This window comes from Sturnira hondurensis, unplaced genomic scaffold (assembly GCF_014824575.4).
Source record: "Sturnira hondurensis isolate 20B ecotype Veracruz unplaced genomic scaffold, ASM1482457v3 Scaffold0024152, whole genome shotgun sequence".
Classification (NCBI taxonomy): Eukaryota; Metazoa; Chordata; class Mammalia; order Chiroptera; family Phyllostomidae; genus Sturnira; species Sturnira hondurensis.
Genome location: NW_028096783.1, coordinates 517,957 through 531,640, shown reverse-complemented (window position 1 = coordinate 531,640; position 13,684 = coordinate 517,957). Strand labels below are relative to the sequence as shown.

Here is a 13,684-nt window from a genome sequence, read left to right as displayed (position 1 = left end):
TCTCCTTAAACACCCCGGATGCCAGTCTCTTCAACAGGTAGGTTTCTTGAACTGGGAAGTTAGTTATCAGATCCCTGGCAAAGCCCTTGTCCTTGGCGGAAGTCCAAGGCATTGAGCAATCTGGGGTGCCTTGGTGTAGCTCCGGATCCCAAGGTTTGGCGTTGCAGCTCAGCCGGGTCATTACCGCAGCCAAAGCCAGAGCTGGAGCCGGAGCCAGAGCCGGAGCTGGAGCTGGAGGAAGTGTCCTGCTTTGCGTGCCAGGCCTGACACCTGATGGGGAGGGGTTTCTTTCTGTGCCACCTCCGGGAGTTAAAGTAGAGTAACAAGAAACCACCCTCAAGAGAGCCAGTGGCCGGATGTGGAGACTCAGAAATAAGATAGAACTGATGTTCTGAGGAGTCATTTATGGGTGGGCCTTCCCTTTGCTTTTTCGGCCATGGTATCTCACCCCTCTGAGTGAAGAATTCTCCCCTGTTTCCTGCCACCTCTGGGAGGTTGTTCAATGTCACGGTGCCTTTTACTCCCCTCTTTGTGTCATCGCAGGGCACGGTGGACCCACGGCCACCCGTCACACTTGACGTCTTGCTGAATTGCAGGGTCATATTCTCTTGCATTGAGTTCCTGTGACCTTTAGGGATGTGATTTTTCTCTCAGCTTGGGGACACTTGTGAAATGTCCCCATGAACTTCACCCTGGCAGAGAAGCTGGGCACTGGCTCCCAACCAGAAACTGGACTTACACAAAAACAGAGAAGATGGGTGTGGGCTGAATGGTGCATCCTTTTGTGTTTCACCTGGTCTCTACTTGGGTCCTCACTTGCAGGACTTTCTGGAGAGGCAAACAGGCAGTGATGGGAGGGAGGAGAATGGGCCATAGAGCCTCTGCTCTGAAAACTGCGCTGGTTTAGACTCAGTCTCAACAGAGCCCTCGGTAGGGTGGATCACTTCTCTCAGGTCATACCCGGGTCCTGGGAGTGAGCAGGTCCGCACAGCTTGGGACACAGCAGGGCTGACCCGAACTTTCTAGGCCCCATTTCTAGGTCACTTTTTTGTGACCTACTCGATGCCCCTTGCAGGTTGAAGCAGAATTGAACCATCCCCCAGGAATGCAAAGGGAGCAAGCACCCTCAGCTGCCCAGGGTCCCCCAGGGCTTCGCTGGATGCTGTGCCTCGGGGTGCTCACCCTCTAACTGGATTCTTTGCTTGGCATGGGGCTACGGTATTGGCGGGGTAGCTCAAGATGTGCAGGGATCATCCCTTTTCCTGACTGGTCCTGTGCATTCTGTGTCTTCAGATCCTCTGTCTGTTCTTCCTTGGTGTGTCATGTCTGCCGACTCATCTTACCCCACAGAATTCTCCTTGCAGCTCCTCATTCGAAAAGCAGCCTCCAGGGAACCTGTGGTCTCCTGTCCACTATTTGAGTCTACCTGCACCCCAAATAATTCAAAGAAATCACCTTTTTTAGGAGCAGCGAGTCAGGGTGTGAAGCCCCTAGTTCTCCCTCAGCCCCGTGTCACAGGTGGCCTTGGAGAGGGAGACGAATCCCTTGATTTCTCCCTTCTGCTGGCCCACCCTCTTCCCCCAGGAAAATCGGGGTGTGAGATTAATGAGCACTGCCTGGCCAGCTGTCTCTGAAAGTTTGGTATGTGATCCTATTTCATTAGGCTGAAATAGGCCTTCGTCCGGAGGTAGAGTCCCTCCCAGGGAGTCCATGTACAGTTACACTAGCTGTCACCGCCAGTGCCCGCCCTTTCTGGACAGATGTGACCTCCTCTCACCCGCCTCTTCACCCCCACTCTCCCTCCTTCCTTCGTTTTTATCCAGCGTCTTGCTTCCTCTCTCTCTTTCCTTCTCCCGCCTCTGCCTCTTCCCCCTGCTCTCTACCTCCCTGCAGCCCCAAGCCGGCCCCGCAACCTGGTCTGCAGCACGCAAACCGCTGAGAGTTGTCCGAGCCGCCTCCTGGGGCCCGGGCTGCCGCGGCCGGCTACGGCACCGACGCCAGCAGGCGGGCGAGAGCCGCGGAAGGAAAACAAGCGGGCGCGCGCGGGAGCCCCGGGAGGGCGGCCGGCCGGCGGGCGCGGACAGCGGAGGACCGGCGCGCGCAAAAGTTAGACTCCGGCGGCCGTGCGCCCGGCTACGCCTGGCCCCAGCGCTCCCTGCCCAAGGCCCTCCAGAGAGGAACTTGATCTCCCTGCAGCTCGAGTCGCGAGTGGTGCCCTGCGAGAGGGCCGAAAGCGCCGGGCGAGCGTGGAGCGGGACGCGGCCGGCCGGAGAGCTGCAGCGGCGAGGACCCATGCCGGCGGCCAACCTGATGGAGAACCTGCAGCTGCCCGCCTTGCAGGTGCCTGGACTGCAGGGCGCGCCCGAAGGCAGCCCGGTCCGGTCCAGCTCCTCGACCCCCACGCTCTGCCGCCGGCGTTTCAAGATCCACCGAACGAAGAACGTGCATGAGCAGAGCCTAAAGGCCCGGCTGGCCCGGGACCTGCCGGGCGTCTTGGCTCCAGGCAAGGAGTTTCTTCAGCTGCCGGCCATCGAGATCACGCCTTCCAGCGACGAGGACACCCCGTGGTCCAACTGCTCCACACCCAGCGCTTCCCCGCGCCGAAAACGCTTCCTCCTCCGCAAGTGGCTGAGGGTGAGGGAGCGGAAGGAGTGCAGTGAAAGCAGGTACGTCTCTGTTCTGCCCCGGCCCTTCTTCCCAGCCTCCTCCTTCTCACCAGATCCCCAGAGCCGTCGGGGACGCCCAGGCGCCTAGGAGTAAACTCGGGAGGAATGCAGAGGCCCTTCACCTCAGTGCGCTCCAGCCACTGAGGCACCTGACGTAGGGTTAGTGCACTTTAGCTTCCTGGCAACCCAGGGCCAGGGGCCAGTGACTTTAATAGAGGAAATCCATCTGACACATTGGCCCGGGGCTTCAGCATTGCATCTCTTGATTCTCACAGCAAAGTGAATAATAAAAACCATGCCATATGATGTTTGTTGCTCCCATGTCACGTGCCAGTCACTATAGCAAGCACTTCACTGTTTATCTCTAAATTGAATTTGCACAAAAACTCTTTGAGGTAGGCATCAATATTTTTCCCATTTTATAGGTGGAGATAGTGGAAGGGAAGACATGTTAAGGGGCTTCGCCACTTAGGCTTACGTTTCTAAATACTCCATTTCAGTTTTTATTATTTTATCTTTGGCGGCACTAGGGTGCCTTTCGTGAGTCTGTGTGCCAGCAAATTTTCAGCCTGGGTAAAGGTGGCATCTGAGTAGTGGGGGCGGGGCAGGGAGGGGCGGGCGGTTCGCTATGCAGAGAATCCGTGTGGAAAGCCATAGGCAGCTCTATACAGCCTTGGCCAGAAGTGGTGTTGGAGCCAGAGCCAAGGCCATGGCCTTGTGGACAACCTCATTTACTTATGTTCAGACCCTAGGGCCCAGTCCCTTAACAGTGGATTGTGCCCTTGTGTGGGGTAACTAGCCTTCCCTGGGGCTTCTCCTCCCAGTCCGGGCCATTTTACTCGCTTCAACCCAACAAGTGCTTGTTGAATGTTCTGGGGAGGTAGGCCTGCTACCAGCTCATGGTGACTGCTTGGGGGCAGGGGAGATGGGGCTGGGGAGACTGAGGGCATGTGAAGTTAAGAAGAGGGACCGAGGAGACAAGACTCTGATATGAGAGAGATGGTACCAAGGCAGGAAGTTCCCGCGTGCCACGTGGTCCTGTCTGCAGGGGAGAGGAGAGGGGCTCCTGCAGGGAAGAGGCTCCAGCGGGGACCAACACCCGCAGGCAATGTGAGCCCAAGGGGAAAGTGAGAGGGCAGGGGAAGGGAAACGTCTGGACAAAGGTGTAAGGACAGGGTAAGCCAAAAACAGGTAAAAAATATGAACAATAAAATGGCAGTAAATATGTATCTATCAACAAATGGATCTAAAAAACAAAATAAGTGAGCAAGCAGAGCAGAAACAGACTCACAGATACAGAGAACATTCTGGCGGCTGCTGGATGAAAAGGGGGGTGGGAGGACTGGGTGAAGAGGTGAGGGGATTGAGAAGTACAAGTTGGCAGTTACAGAATAGTCATGGGCATGTAAGGTGCAACATAAGGGGTGTAGTCAACACTATTCTAATAACCATGCGTGGTGCCAGGTGGGTGTGAGATTTATTGAAATGATCACTTAGTAAGTGATATAACGTCTAATCACTGGGGTGTCTATGTGAAACTAATATAAATTATATGTGAACTACAATCAAAAAATTAAAAACATAAATAATACCTACTAAAAAAGAACAACAGGGTGAGCCTTGTGTCCCTGGGGGATGTTGTGGGATCCGCAGGGTCACACAGAGAATGGGTGTCCTGAGCCTCCCAGGGCTTCTCTTTTTCTGGGTGCAGGGATAGGTGCGCTTGTCCCCCTGCCCCCCCGGCAGGTGCAGGTGCAGAGCTTCCTTCTGGGGCCTGTGTGGACCTGGGAGAACAATCCTTTTTGTCCACGACAGTGCATCCTGCTGTCTGGCCGCAGCATAGAGGGAAGTGGGGCACTTGTGGTGGGAGTTAATCTTGAACCGAAAGAGCTCATTATGGTTTGTGAGCTTTCTCTTCCTATGTGAGAGACCCTAAAAGAAACCCTGTTTTGATCTTGAGCTTTTGTCACGCAGGCTGAGGACAAAACATGGGAAAAAGAGTCCTGTGTTGCTGGCCAGGGTGGGAAGGGGTGGATTTGGTTAGATTTAAGGAAGACTTTCTGGTTTTGAGAATAGTCTTAAAAGGTCAGTGGAATCTTTTTTTTTTTTTTTTGAGTAGGGAATGTACTCTTAAAATCAGGAAGGATTTAAGACAGTTCTTTTAAATATTTTATTTTATTTATCTTTTTAGAGGGGAAGAGAAGGAGAGAGGAAGGAAACATCAATGTATGGTTGCTTCTGGTGCATCCCCTGCAGGGAACTGACCCCTGCTGGAAACTGGCCTGCAACCCAAGCATGTGCCCTGACTGGGAATCGAACCTCGATCGTCTGGTTCGCAGGCCCGCGCTCAATCCACTGAGCTACACCAGCCAGGGCAAGACAGTTCTTTTAAAGGGTTGCTTGTTGCATTGGAAGAATATATGCATATATGTACAAAAAGGCAGACTCTGGATTCAAACCCAAATTTGTCCAATTCAAATCTCTGCTCTTAACCACAGTTGCCCTGCCTCCTGTTGGAATCTATCTGGATTGTGCCTAAAACGAAACCCCAACATTTTTAGTCCTTGGAAATGGAAGCCTTCTTGGAAAGAAAGGAAGTGATCAAGTGTAGTTTCCCAACGAGACTCTCTGAGAAGGAGATGGCATTTAGAGGCCTTCGAGTACAGAGTGTTGGTCTCAGAGCCAGGAGACTTGGGTTTACATTCTAGGTCTGATTAGCTATGGGGCCTTGGACCCCTCCCCTGAGCTCTGTGTGTCTCACCTTCTCCACCTGTGGAAGGGATATCTGCAGGCTAATGGGAGGTCTTGAGAGTAACACACGTGAAAATGCTTTGTGACTTCCCCTCACTGTGCAGGGGTGAAGGTCCATTGCCACGGTTCTGTGGGTGTCTCACGTGGAGTGGGTATGTGCTGGAGAGCAGAAAGTTGCATTCTCACTGTGGCCTGGAGTCACACCTGGAATTGCTCATACACGACAAGATTGGGGAACGATGATGAGAAAGTGACTCAGCTATGGCTGGGAATAAGGGGCATCAATACATGGGGCCCAGCGTGACAATTTCACATTCGCCACCCCAGTCTACAACTCCACATGCACCCAGAAAAGCTCCATTTGGCCCGCCATGCATTCTCTCTGACGTGGTAGCAGGCAGGGGCCAGGAGAACTTGTGCATTTTAACTGCTAAATGGAAAATACATAGAGACACTGAGACTCCTTTCTTCTCCTTAGCCCTGGGAAGGAAGGAGTGGAGAAAATGGCGATGTATCGGTGTGGTTTGGGGTCTAAGGACCAGGGGTTTAGCACACAAATACTCCAGTCTTGTCTGGCTCTTCTCTGTATCTTCATGGATGCACTGTGCTTGGCCTTTCATATGATCCAGAGATTTTTGCTGATGAATAAAGTAATAATGAGCAAATCAATGATTCCTTCTGGTATACTGTTTGGAATGGAATACTCTTTATTCATGAGTCAGAGAAAATTTCCTTGAGGAGATGGGCCCAGAGCTGAGGATTTTTTTCTTTATTGAGATATAATTTACACACCATGCAACTCATTCATTTTTACAGTATGCAATTCAATATTTTATCATACTCACAAATATGTGCAAGTATTACCATGGTAAATTTTAGAACATTTTTCTAACCTCAAAGACAAAGCTCCCTTTATATATTACCCTTAATCCCTCTATTCCTCATCCCTCTGGCCCTAGGCAACCTGGAATCTACTTTCTGTGGAAGCAGAGTTTTGAATGGGGACCAAATGCCTGTTGGTGAAAGCAGTTGGGTATGATAGTTTCAAGATGGGGATGGGTGACCAAGTCTGGTCTTGATGAGGGATGTGGAAAAAATAGGATGGAGAGGCGATGAGCTGACAAACTATGATTTACGTGAAAGAGATTGAGTTTCGGTTAACCAGTCAGCCAACAAGGATGTGTTCAGGTTCTAAAAACAAAAAGGACTCAACCCAATGCAGAACCCTTGTATGTTCTGGAACTCAGAGATACCTAATCTGAGCTAATTCTTGCTATTCCGTGTGAATGGGATGTTGCAGTGGAGGCCAGAGTGTTGCACGCCATCCTGCTAGTGGTCTGGCTGGGATTTGCGCAAGCCAGCATTTGACCCGAGATGGCTCTGGTTTGCTTTGCGGGCCCTGGTGCCTGCCGAGCTCTTTGCATGATGCAGGCGAAGCTGGCGAGGCAAGCTCTAAGAATGCATCCTGCACGTCTCCCCAGATCCCATGGCCACAACTGCTTGTGCGGTTGTTCAAAACCCAAAGTGAGGATCAGAGCTCCTCTCTGACCTGCGGGATGATGGGAAGGTCAGAAACTAGATGGAACCACATCTTCCAGGATGTCGTCCTGTGGTTCTCTGGAGAGGAAGAGGGAGCTGACCAGGGCCAGGTAAGTAGGTGGGTGTGGCTAACTGCAGCACAGAAGCACTTCTCTGCCCCTCGCTCCCCTGGCTGCCCTCGTTAGTGTCGCCATTCACACCGTCTTTCCCTCGGCTGTTCTGTCCCCTCTTCTGTCTGAAATACCTACCTGTTGTACTGCTCACAGTCCAGCAGGCTGGCAGCAAGAGTCTAGTTGGCCTGGAGCCTCAGGATTTTGCTTAGCTGCACCTTTGACCCTGGGTTCTACCTCTCACGGATTCTGTCTGGCCTGGATGGCCCTGTCACCTACGTGATGCCAGCCTAGCTGGAGTGTGAGTTTGCAGGTGAGGAGTAAACAGCATTGGTATATTTATCTTGATTCTTCATCCCCTTCCTCTTACCTTTAGTGCTTGTCTTGCTTCCTGTTTTAGCTTGGGTTTCTAGGCAGGCAGGTGATCCAAATGCTCCACCCCTCAGCTCTGTTACACCCTGCAGTTTCTGAGAAACACAGGGAGTGTCAAAGAGGCAAAGTCTTAACACAAACCATCAAAAGAACACACAGGAAATTAGCCGTATGTCAGCAAGTTAAGTCATTCATCAGTGCTGGGTAAGGTGAAACTAGCAAAATGTCCACCAGACCTATGTTCCTTGAGGGTGGGGACCATGTCTCACTTTGTGCCAAGTTTTCTGCTAAGCACCTTGAATACACAGTCACAGTGAATCCTCAAAACAACCCCTCAGGTGGGGTTTAGGGCTGAATATCCTGAAGTTCAGCGGTTAACTTACTCCTGCTGAATAGAAGTGAGACTTGACCTAGACACTGCACCATTTCCCTAGGGCCTGGAAGCAGTCACGCACGTGGGTTTGATAAGCACACAGGTGGAGGGGGACGTGCTGAAGGTCAGAGGGCAGAATGAAGTCAGAAGGATTGGGAGGCTGCTAAGGAGAAGAGTGGAGGGGTCGTGGGTAAGGGCAGCCCAGTGTGGGACTGGTGCCACCCAGCCTTGGCGACCTGCTCCATGAGGCGCAGCTGACCTCTGGCTGTAGATGTGGCTTCCAGATTCGGACCATTGGTGGAAAGTGAGAAGGTGGAGATGGAGCCCTGCAAGCTGATTCACACTGGCAGCTCGAGAGTCTCCGTGGTGGTTACGCGCTCAGGGGGTGCCCATTACATGTCAGGCAAGAGATTGGGAGGAACCTGGGGCAGCTTAGCAGGTGGTGATTCTGCCCTGCTTGGTCCCTTCCTCCCAGGTATTAGCTGTGCATCAGTTGCTGTGCCCATCACTGATAATGGTTTCTAGGGCAGCTCTGAAGTTGCCATTGAGGTGTCTGAATGACTAAGCTGTGGGAGGGGAGTTTCCTTCCTGCCCCCATGGGTGAGCCCTGGCCTGCCAAGAGCCCGGGCTGGTTGCTGGGTTGCTGTGTGTACAGGAGCATTGTGGAGTCCGAGGGCTTTTCTGGGGGCCTTTGACCTTTTGTGGTTCCTTCCTCCATTGTCCAGACCAGTGTGTGGCTCACTGAGGGGCTGCTGTGTCGGCAGTGAAGAAAGATGCAGCTTTTAAACACGTTGGGGAGGAGGGGTCTGTGCACTCTTGTGACTTCAGAGCCCGAGGAATTGTCCTTCTCTTGGGGGGATGGGACAGCCTCCATCAGGGTGACAGGTGGAAAGCAAATGGAACCTGGAGGTGGGAGGAGGGAGGCAGGCCAGGGGTGCTTTGAGCTGGTGAAGAGGCGTCAGGCCGTGGCCTTCTAGCCCCAGTGCCACTGTGGGTGGCCACGTGCCACCTCCGGAAGGCAGCCATGCTGTCGGATACTCTCCTCCGTTTTCAGACACTTCATATTACACCATTCAAAGTCCCCTGCAGAAAATCGTGGCTGTGTCCCAGCTAGGACTGGTGCGGAGGGAGCGGGGAGAAGGGGCTCAGGAAACCCACGAGTTTCTATTCGAGGCCCTCCCCTGAGGCACTGCTTTAGTCTGAGGATGCAAGCCTGTTGCTTTATCTGGGGTGAGACTGGTTGTTGCCTCTTGTTTGTGTAGCTGAGATAAACAGAGAAAAGGGCATGGTAGCTCTTCTCAGTGGTGGCCTAGGATGCGGGCCTCCCACCGGAAACCTGCGCCAGTTTCTCTCAGGTCTCTGTGGCTTTCCCATTTTCACTCAGGTGTCCCTGCATCAGCACGCTGCTGTGATGATGCTGTTCCCAGCCTGCCCCTCTCACCGCACAGTGTGACCGCAGAGGTCCCTAGTCTTGCTGCTTCTGCTTAGCAGGTTTAGTTAGGAGAGGAGGGAGCTGAATGAAGGGACCAGAAAACAAATAACAACCCACCTGACTTCCCCCTTTCTCTTGCAACTATGGAACCAGGATTCGCCTGGGGTCCTGGTTTGGGAATGGGCAGTGTGGTAAAGTTTGCAATATTCGCCCAGCAATAAGGAAAATACTGGAAGACAGCGATGGTTATCTTAGTGACACATTTTTGAGTCTCTCCAACGGTCCTCCAGCTCATTGTCTTAAAGTAAACTTCTGCATTGTAAAAGTCGATGGATATTGCATGTGTAATGAAACAGTGAGTTCATTTCATTTGGGGTAGCAGGGAAGAGGAAAACAGTCAGTTGTTTTATCACGCTAACCCAACCATCGGTGTGCATGCTGGGCGCCCTTGTCTCCCTGGTGTGTTCTCACTCCCACCTGCTTAGCTGAAGGCCTTCTTTTCTCTTCCAGCCTCTCTTCTCTACCTGGCACCTGTGGGAGGGGCGGGGGAACAAAGGTCCAGGGGCGAGGACTGGCAAGCCTGTGAAATGAGGAGAAAAATGAATTTCTGCAGCACTGCTTCTGGAGCAGCCTCCCTGGGAGGCACTTCCCCAATGTGGGGTGCCCTCTCGTTGGGGAAGAAGCCACGTGGCCCCGTCCTCGTGGTCTCCGTGACCCATGCTGCCATGTCAGTGCCGGTCTGCCCACACAGAGCAGCCTGCCTTGACCCGAAGGACGCCTGCTTCTTGGCTGGGTCGTCACGGTCCGAGGCTGTTTCTGACCTTTTTGCTGATCCTCAGGGTTGGATGGAGTGGCAGAAATACAAGTCACTCTGAACAGGGTGGGGCTTCCCCACAAAGTATCGAGCCCTTCGCTTGGTGACAACAGGTTTTCTCCATCTACGTCTGTGACGAACCACATCCTCTGGACGTGTGAAGATGTCATTAAAAAAAAAAAGACTCCCAGAAAAGAAAATTGCGTCACCTCTCTCAGTTACTTCTTTATGTCTTCAAACCATCCACCTGAGACAGTGCTGCCTAGAATCTAACTGAGACCCGCTGCGGTACACTTCAGATTCACACACTTCAAACTCGTTTTCTTTTGCTCTGTCCTCAGTAAAGATGAGAGAATATCTGCTCATTGTCCTTTGAGAATGTTCCTCCATGTTAGTGACTTGAGCTGTTCCTTCCAGATTCTGAGGGCAACCCTGGCTTTGCACTACCTTCTTGGACCTCCCTGGTCCTCCCGTGGGGGCCGGGCAGCCCTGTGGATGCCCTGGAGGAATTAGCAGCCGCCTGTGTCAGAAGACAGGGCCAGTCTTAGGGGGGGAGCAGAGTAGAAAGCGGACGGCCCATTCAGACGGTTCTCAGGAATGCGGAAAGGTTCCTGTCCCTCCAAAGGACACCTCCACGCTTCAGCTGCTTTCCCAAAGGCCTCTGCTAGTCGGCCTGCTTTTTGTTTGGCATTCAGAGAGATTGGGCTGATAGCACAGTTACCTCAGGAGACGTACTTTTCGTAGTTCTGCAACGTTCACTGGGTGCTTCCAGGGAATCGGGTGTGTGCTGTGCACTGCAGCACAAGAGGAGGAACTCACTGCCTGTGTGTGAGGTCAGCGTGCAAAGGTAACTTCAGTAGAATATGGAATTTAGACTAAAGCAAAAAAAACAAAAAACAAAAAAACCCCAAAAACCCAAGTCTGAGGAAAAGGCATTCTGGGAGGGAGAGGAGAGAGGAGGGTCCTAGGACCTAGATTTCACCATCATGCTTTGCGCGCAGCTGTCCCATGCTGGTAGATAGTCTCTCTCAGAAAACCTGGTCTTGGTGGTGGATAGGATTTGTGTGGTCACTTCAACATTGAGCCAGCAAAGCAGCCCCAAACCACGAAGCCACGCAGTGGCAGAAACGCTCTGGAGCACGAATCCCCCACAACCCAACTACATGTCCAGCCTACCCCCACCCTTGCCCCCGGGAGCTCATCTGTGCCCAGGATGGAGGCGTATCCTCATCAGTGCACCTGGGACAGCTGCCCAACACTAGTCCACGGGGCTGTCTACAGCAGTGGGGGTGCAGGCTCTGCACCCCCTCATCCCTTCTCTGTGTGGTCCTGGGCAGGCTGCTTACTCTCTGGGCCTCCTTATCTTTCTCATTTCTTAGGTGGACAGAGAACATTTCTTCTTTGTCTTGTGAGACAAAAGTAAGTGGATGTATTTGAAGACTTGTGTCCTTACCATTAGTTAGTAAAAGTGAGATCTTGGGGGCCTCAGAGCTGACTCCTCTGGTTAGTGTCAGCAGTGCAGTTGTTCACTGTGTCTTTGATTATAAAGATGTCACTGTCCAATCTGGTAGGTGAGTATTATCATCTACGGGCTGCTCATGTCTGTCTTTTCAGTGTTGGTGCACCTAAGGTTCTAACTCCAAGCTTTTAATTTTTCCTCCTCCTCCTCCTCCTCCTTTCCCTCCTTCCCCCTCTCTCTCCTCCCTCCAAATCCACATGCTCTCCTTGGGGTATTTTATCCATTCTCTTGGCTTTGATTAGTCCTGTGTGGTGCCAACTGTCATGTTTATCTCTTTTCTGAGCCTTGGGCTCAGGCACAGGGCATTTCCACAGGGATGTTCTTCAAACCTCAGCTGGTCCATCCCTACCTGAACCCATCATCTGTCCTGTCAACCAGTGCCGCTCCATTCCTTGCACTGAGGATTGGCAGCCTTCAGTGTCCCGAGGCTTCCCTGCTTTGGGAGAGCATGCTCTTCAGCCTGTCCCATCTCCACCCCTGGTGCACCTCTTTAGGCCATCAACACCTCTCAAGGGTTACTCAAGCACCCTCCTACCTGGCTCAGTGGCCACCTTGCAGTTCCTCCCCTCCCTTTTTTTTCTTTGAGAAAGTGATCGCACACACTCCCAACCAGGGACCTGGCTCGAAACCCAGGCATGCACCCTGACTGGAAATTGAACTGGTGACTTTTTAGTTTTCCGGATGACCCCCAGTCCACTGAGCCACACCAGTCAGGATGCTTCTCCCCTTGAATTCTGCAGCCCGGGGGCTGCTCATGATCTCATGCCTGCTCTCCCTCCTGCGCCATGTAGAGCTGGGCCTGGGACTCTGCCTCCAGCCAAACTGACCTTTCAGGGCCTTCTTCTGTTTCCAGGTCTTCGTAGATGCTGTTCCTTGGGTAGAAATCCTCTTTTGGGACACTGACCCAATTTGCCACCCTGTCCTTCTCCTTTGGATTTTAGCTTAATTTATCCTTCCCTCTAGGACGTGTGTCTGACTCAAGTATTTATTACATTTGTGTTTATAAATTGTGATTACTTGGTCATGTTGAATACTTTAATGGATCAGAGGATAGGAGGCAGAGCCATTTTATTCAATGTTTGTTTTATATACTAATTTTTTAAATTTTTACTTATTGATTTGAGAGAGAGAGAGAAACATCGATTTGTTCTTCCACTTATTTATATGTTCATTTGTTGATTCTTGTATTTGCCCTGACGGGGGATCGAACCCATAACCTTGGCATATTGGGATGACGCTCCAACCAACTGAGCTACCTGGCCAGGGCTTCAGTGTTTGTTTTATTTGGTGCCTGATAAACAAATAATCAAACAAATGAAGGACTATAAGGAGATTTGATTATCATGAAATTCTATTAAAAATCATTTTGCAAAGCAAGAAGTCCTGTTGCAGCTGAATAATTACCACCTCCCATACCATTTCTGTAAATCTGGAAATGGTTGGTTTTTCTGTGTTGATTGGCTTGTGTGTTTTAAGCCTGTTGGCTTCTTTCATGCTTTTTTCTTTGTCTGTGCCTTCTACCAGGTTGCAAATGCCCGGAGATCCGAGACTGCTCTTCTTCTAAGGGTGGTCCCTGTTTGAGAGTCGGATTTGGTGTGGTTAGATGGAGAGTGGTCGGTCTGTCTCAGAACTATGCCTCAGGCTGCAAGGTCACATTGGGAGCAATATTTGGGCTCATGCTCAGCCTGGGCACAGGTAAAATCTGCAGATAGTGGTTAGCCTTTTCCACCTTTGAAAAACTAGTTACTTGGACACATTGCTGAAAGGGAATTGGTTTGTTTTCTGAAATTTGGACATCAGGAGCTGTGTAAGTAGTATCTCGCACCCTGATTTGAAGAGAGATGGTAATGGTGGAGGGGCTGGCTGCTGACAAGGGCCACCGACTCCTCTCCCGTTGGGAGTGGGGCTTCATTTGGTCAGTGGGGCGTCCTGGAATGCAGATGCATTTGTTGCTCTGCCATCTTCTGAGAACCCGGGAGAGGGTGGAACTAGCTGGGTCTCCCTCTGCAGCTGTCAGATGCCAGAGCAGTTGTTCTGGTGTTTGGATTCTTTCCTCCTCCCGGCTCTCGTGGAAGCCAAGAGCCAGAGGGTCGCCGAGAGAAACGGCC

The 13,684-nt window shown here is 51.8% G+C and overlaps 1 protein-coding gene across 9 annotated transcripts in view; it reads left to right on the top strand.

Moving 5' to 3' along the window:
• The first annotated feature begins 1,680 nt into the window (after positions 1-1,680).
• Positions 1,681-13,684, top strand: part of GRAMD1B (GRAM domain containing 1B) — a 159,438-nt gene continuing 147,434 nt past the window's right edge. For 4 of the 9 annotated variants that reach the window (XM_037038214.1, XM_037038213.1, XM_037038212.1 and 1 more), the window contains exon 1: positions 1,845-2,666. In XM_037038214.1, coding sequence (XP_036894109.1) covers positions 2,293-2,666 — 374 coding nt within the window. In that variant the 5' untranslated portion in view covers positions 1,845-2,292. Of the gene's footprint in view, positions 2,667-13,684 lie in introns of all 9 variants that reach the window. The other 5 variants (XM_037038211.1, XM_037038209.1, XM_037038208.1 and 2 more) reach the window with 3 other exon arrangements.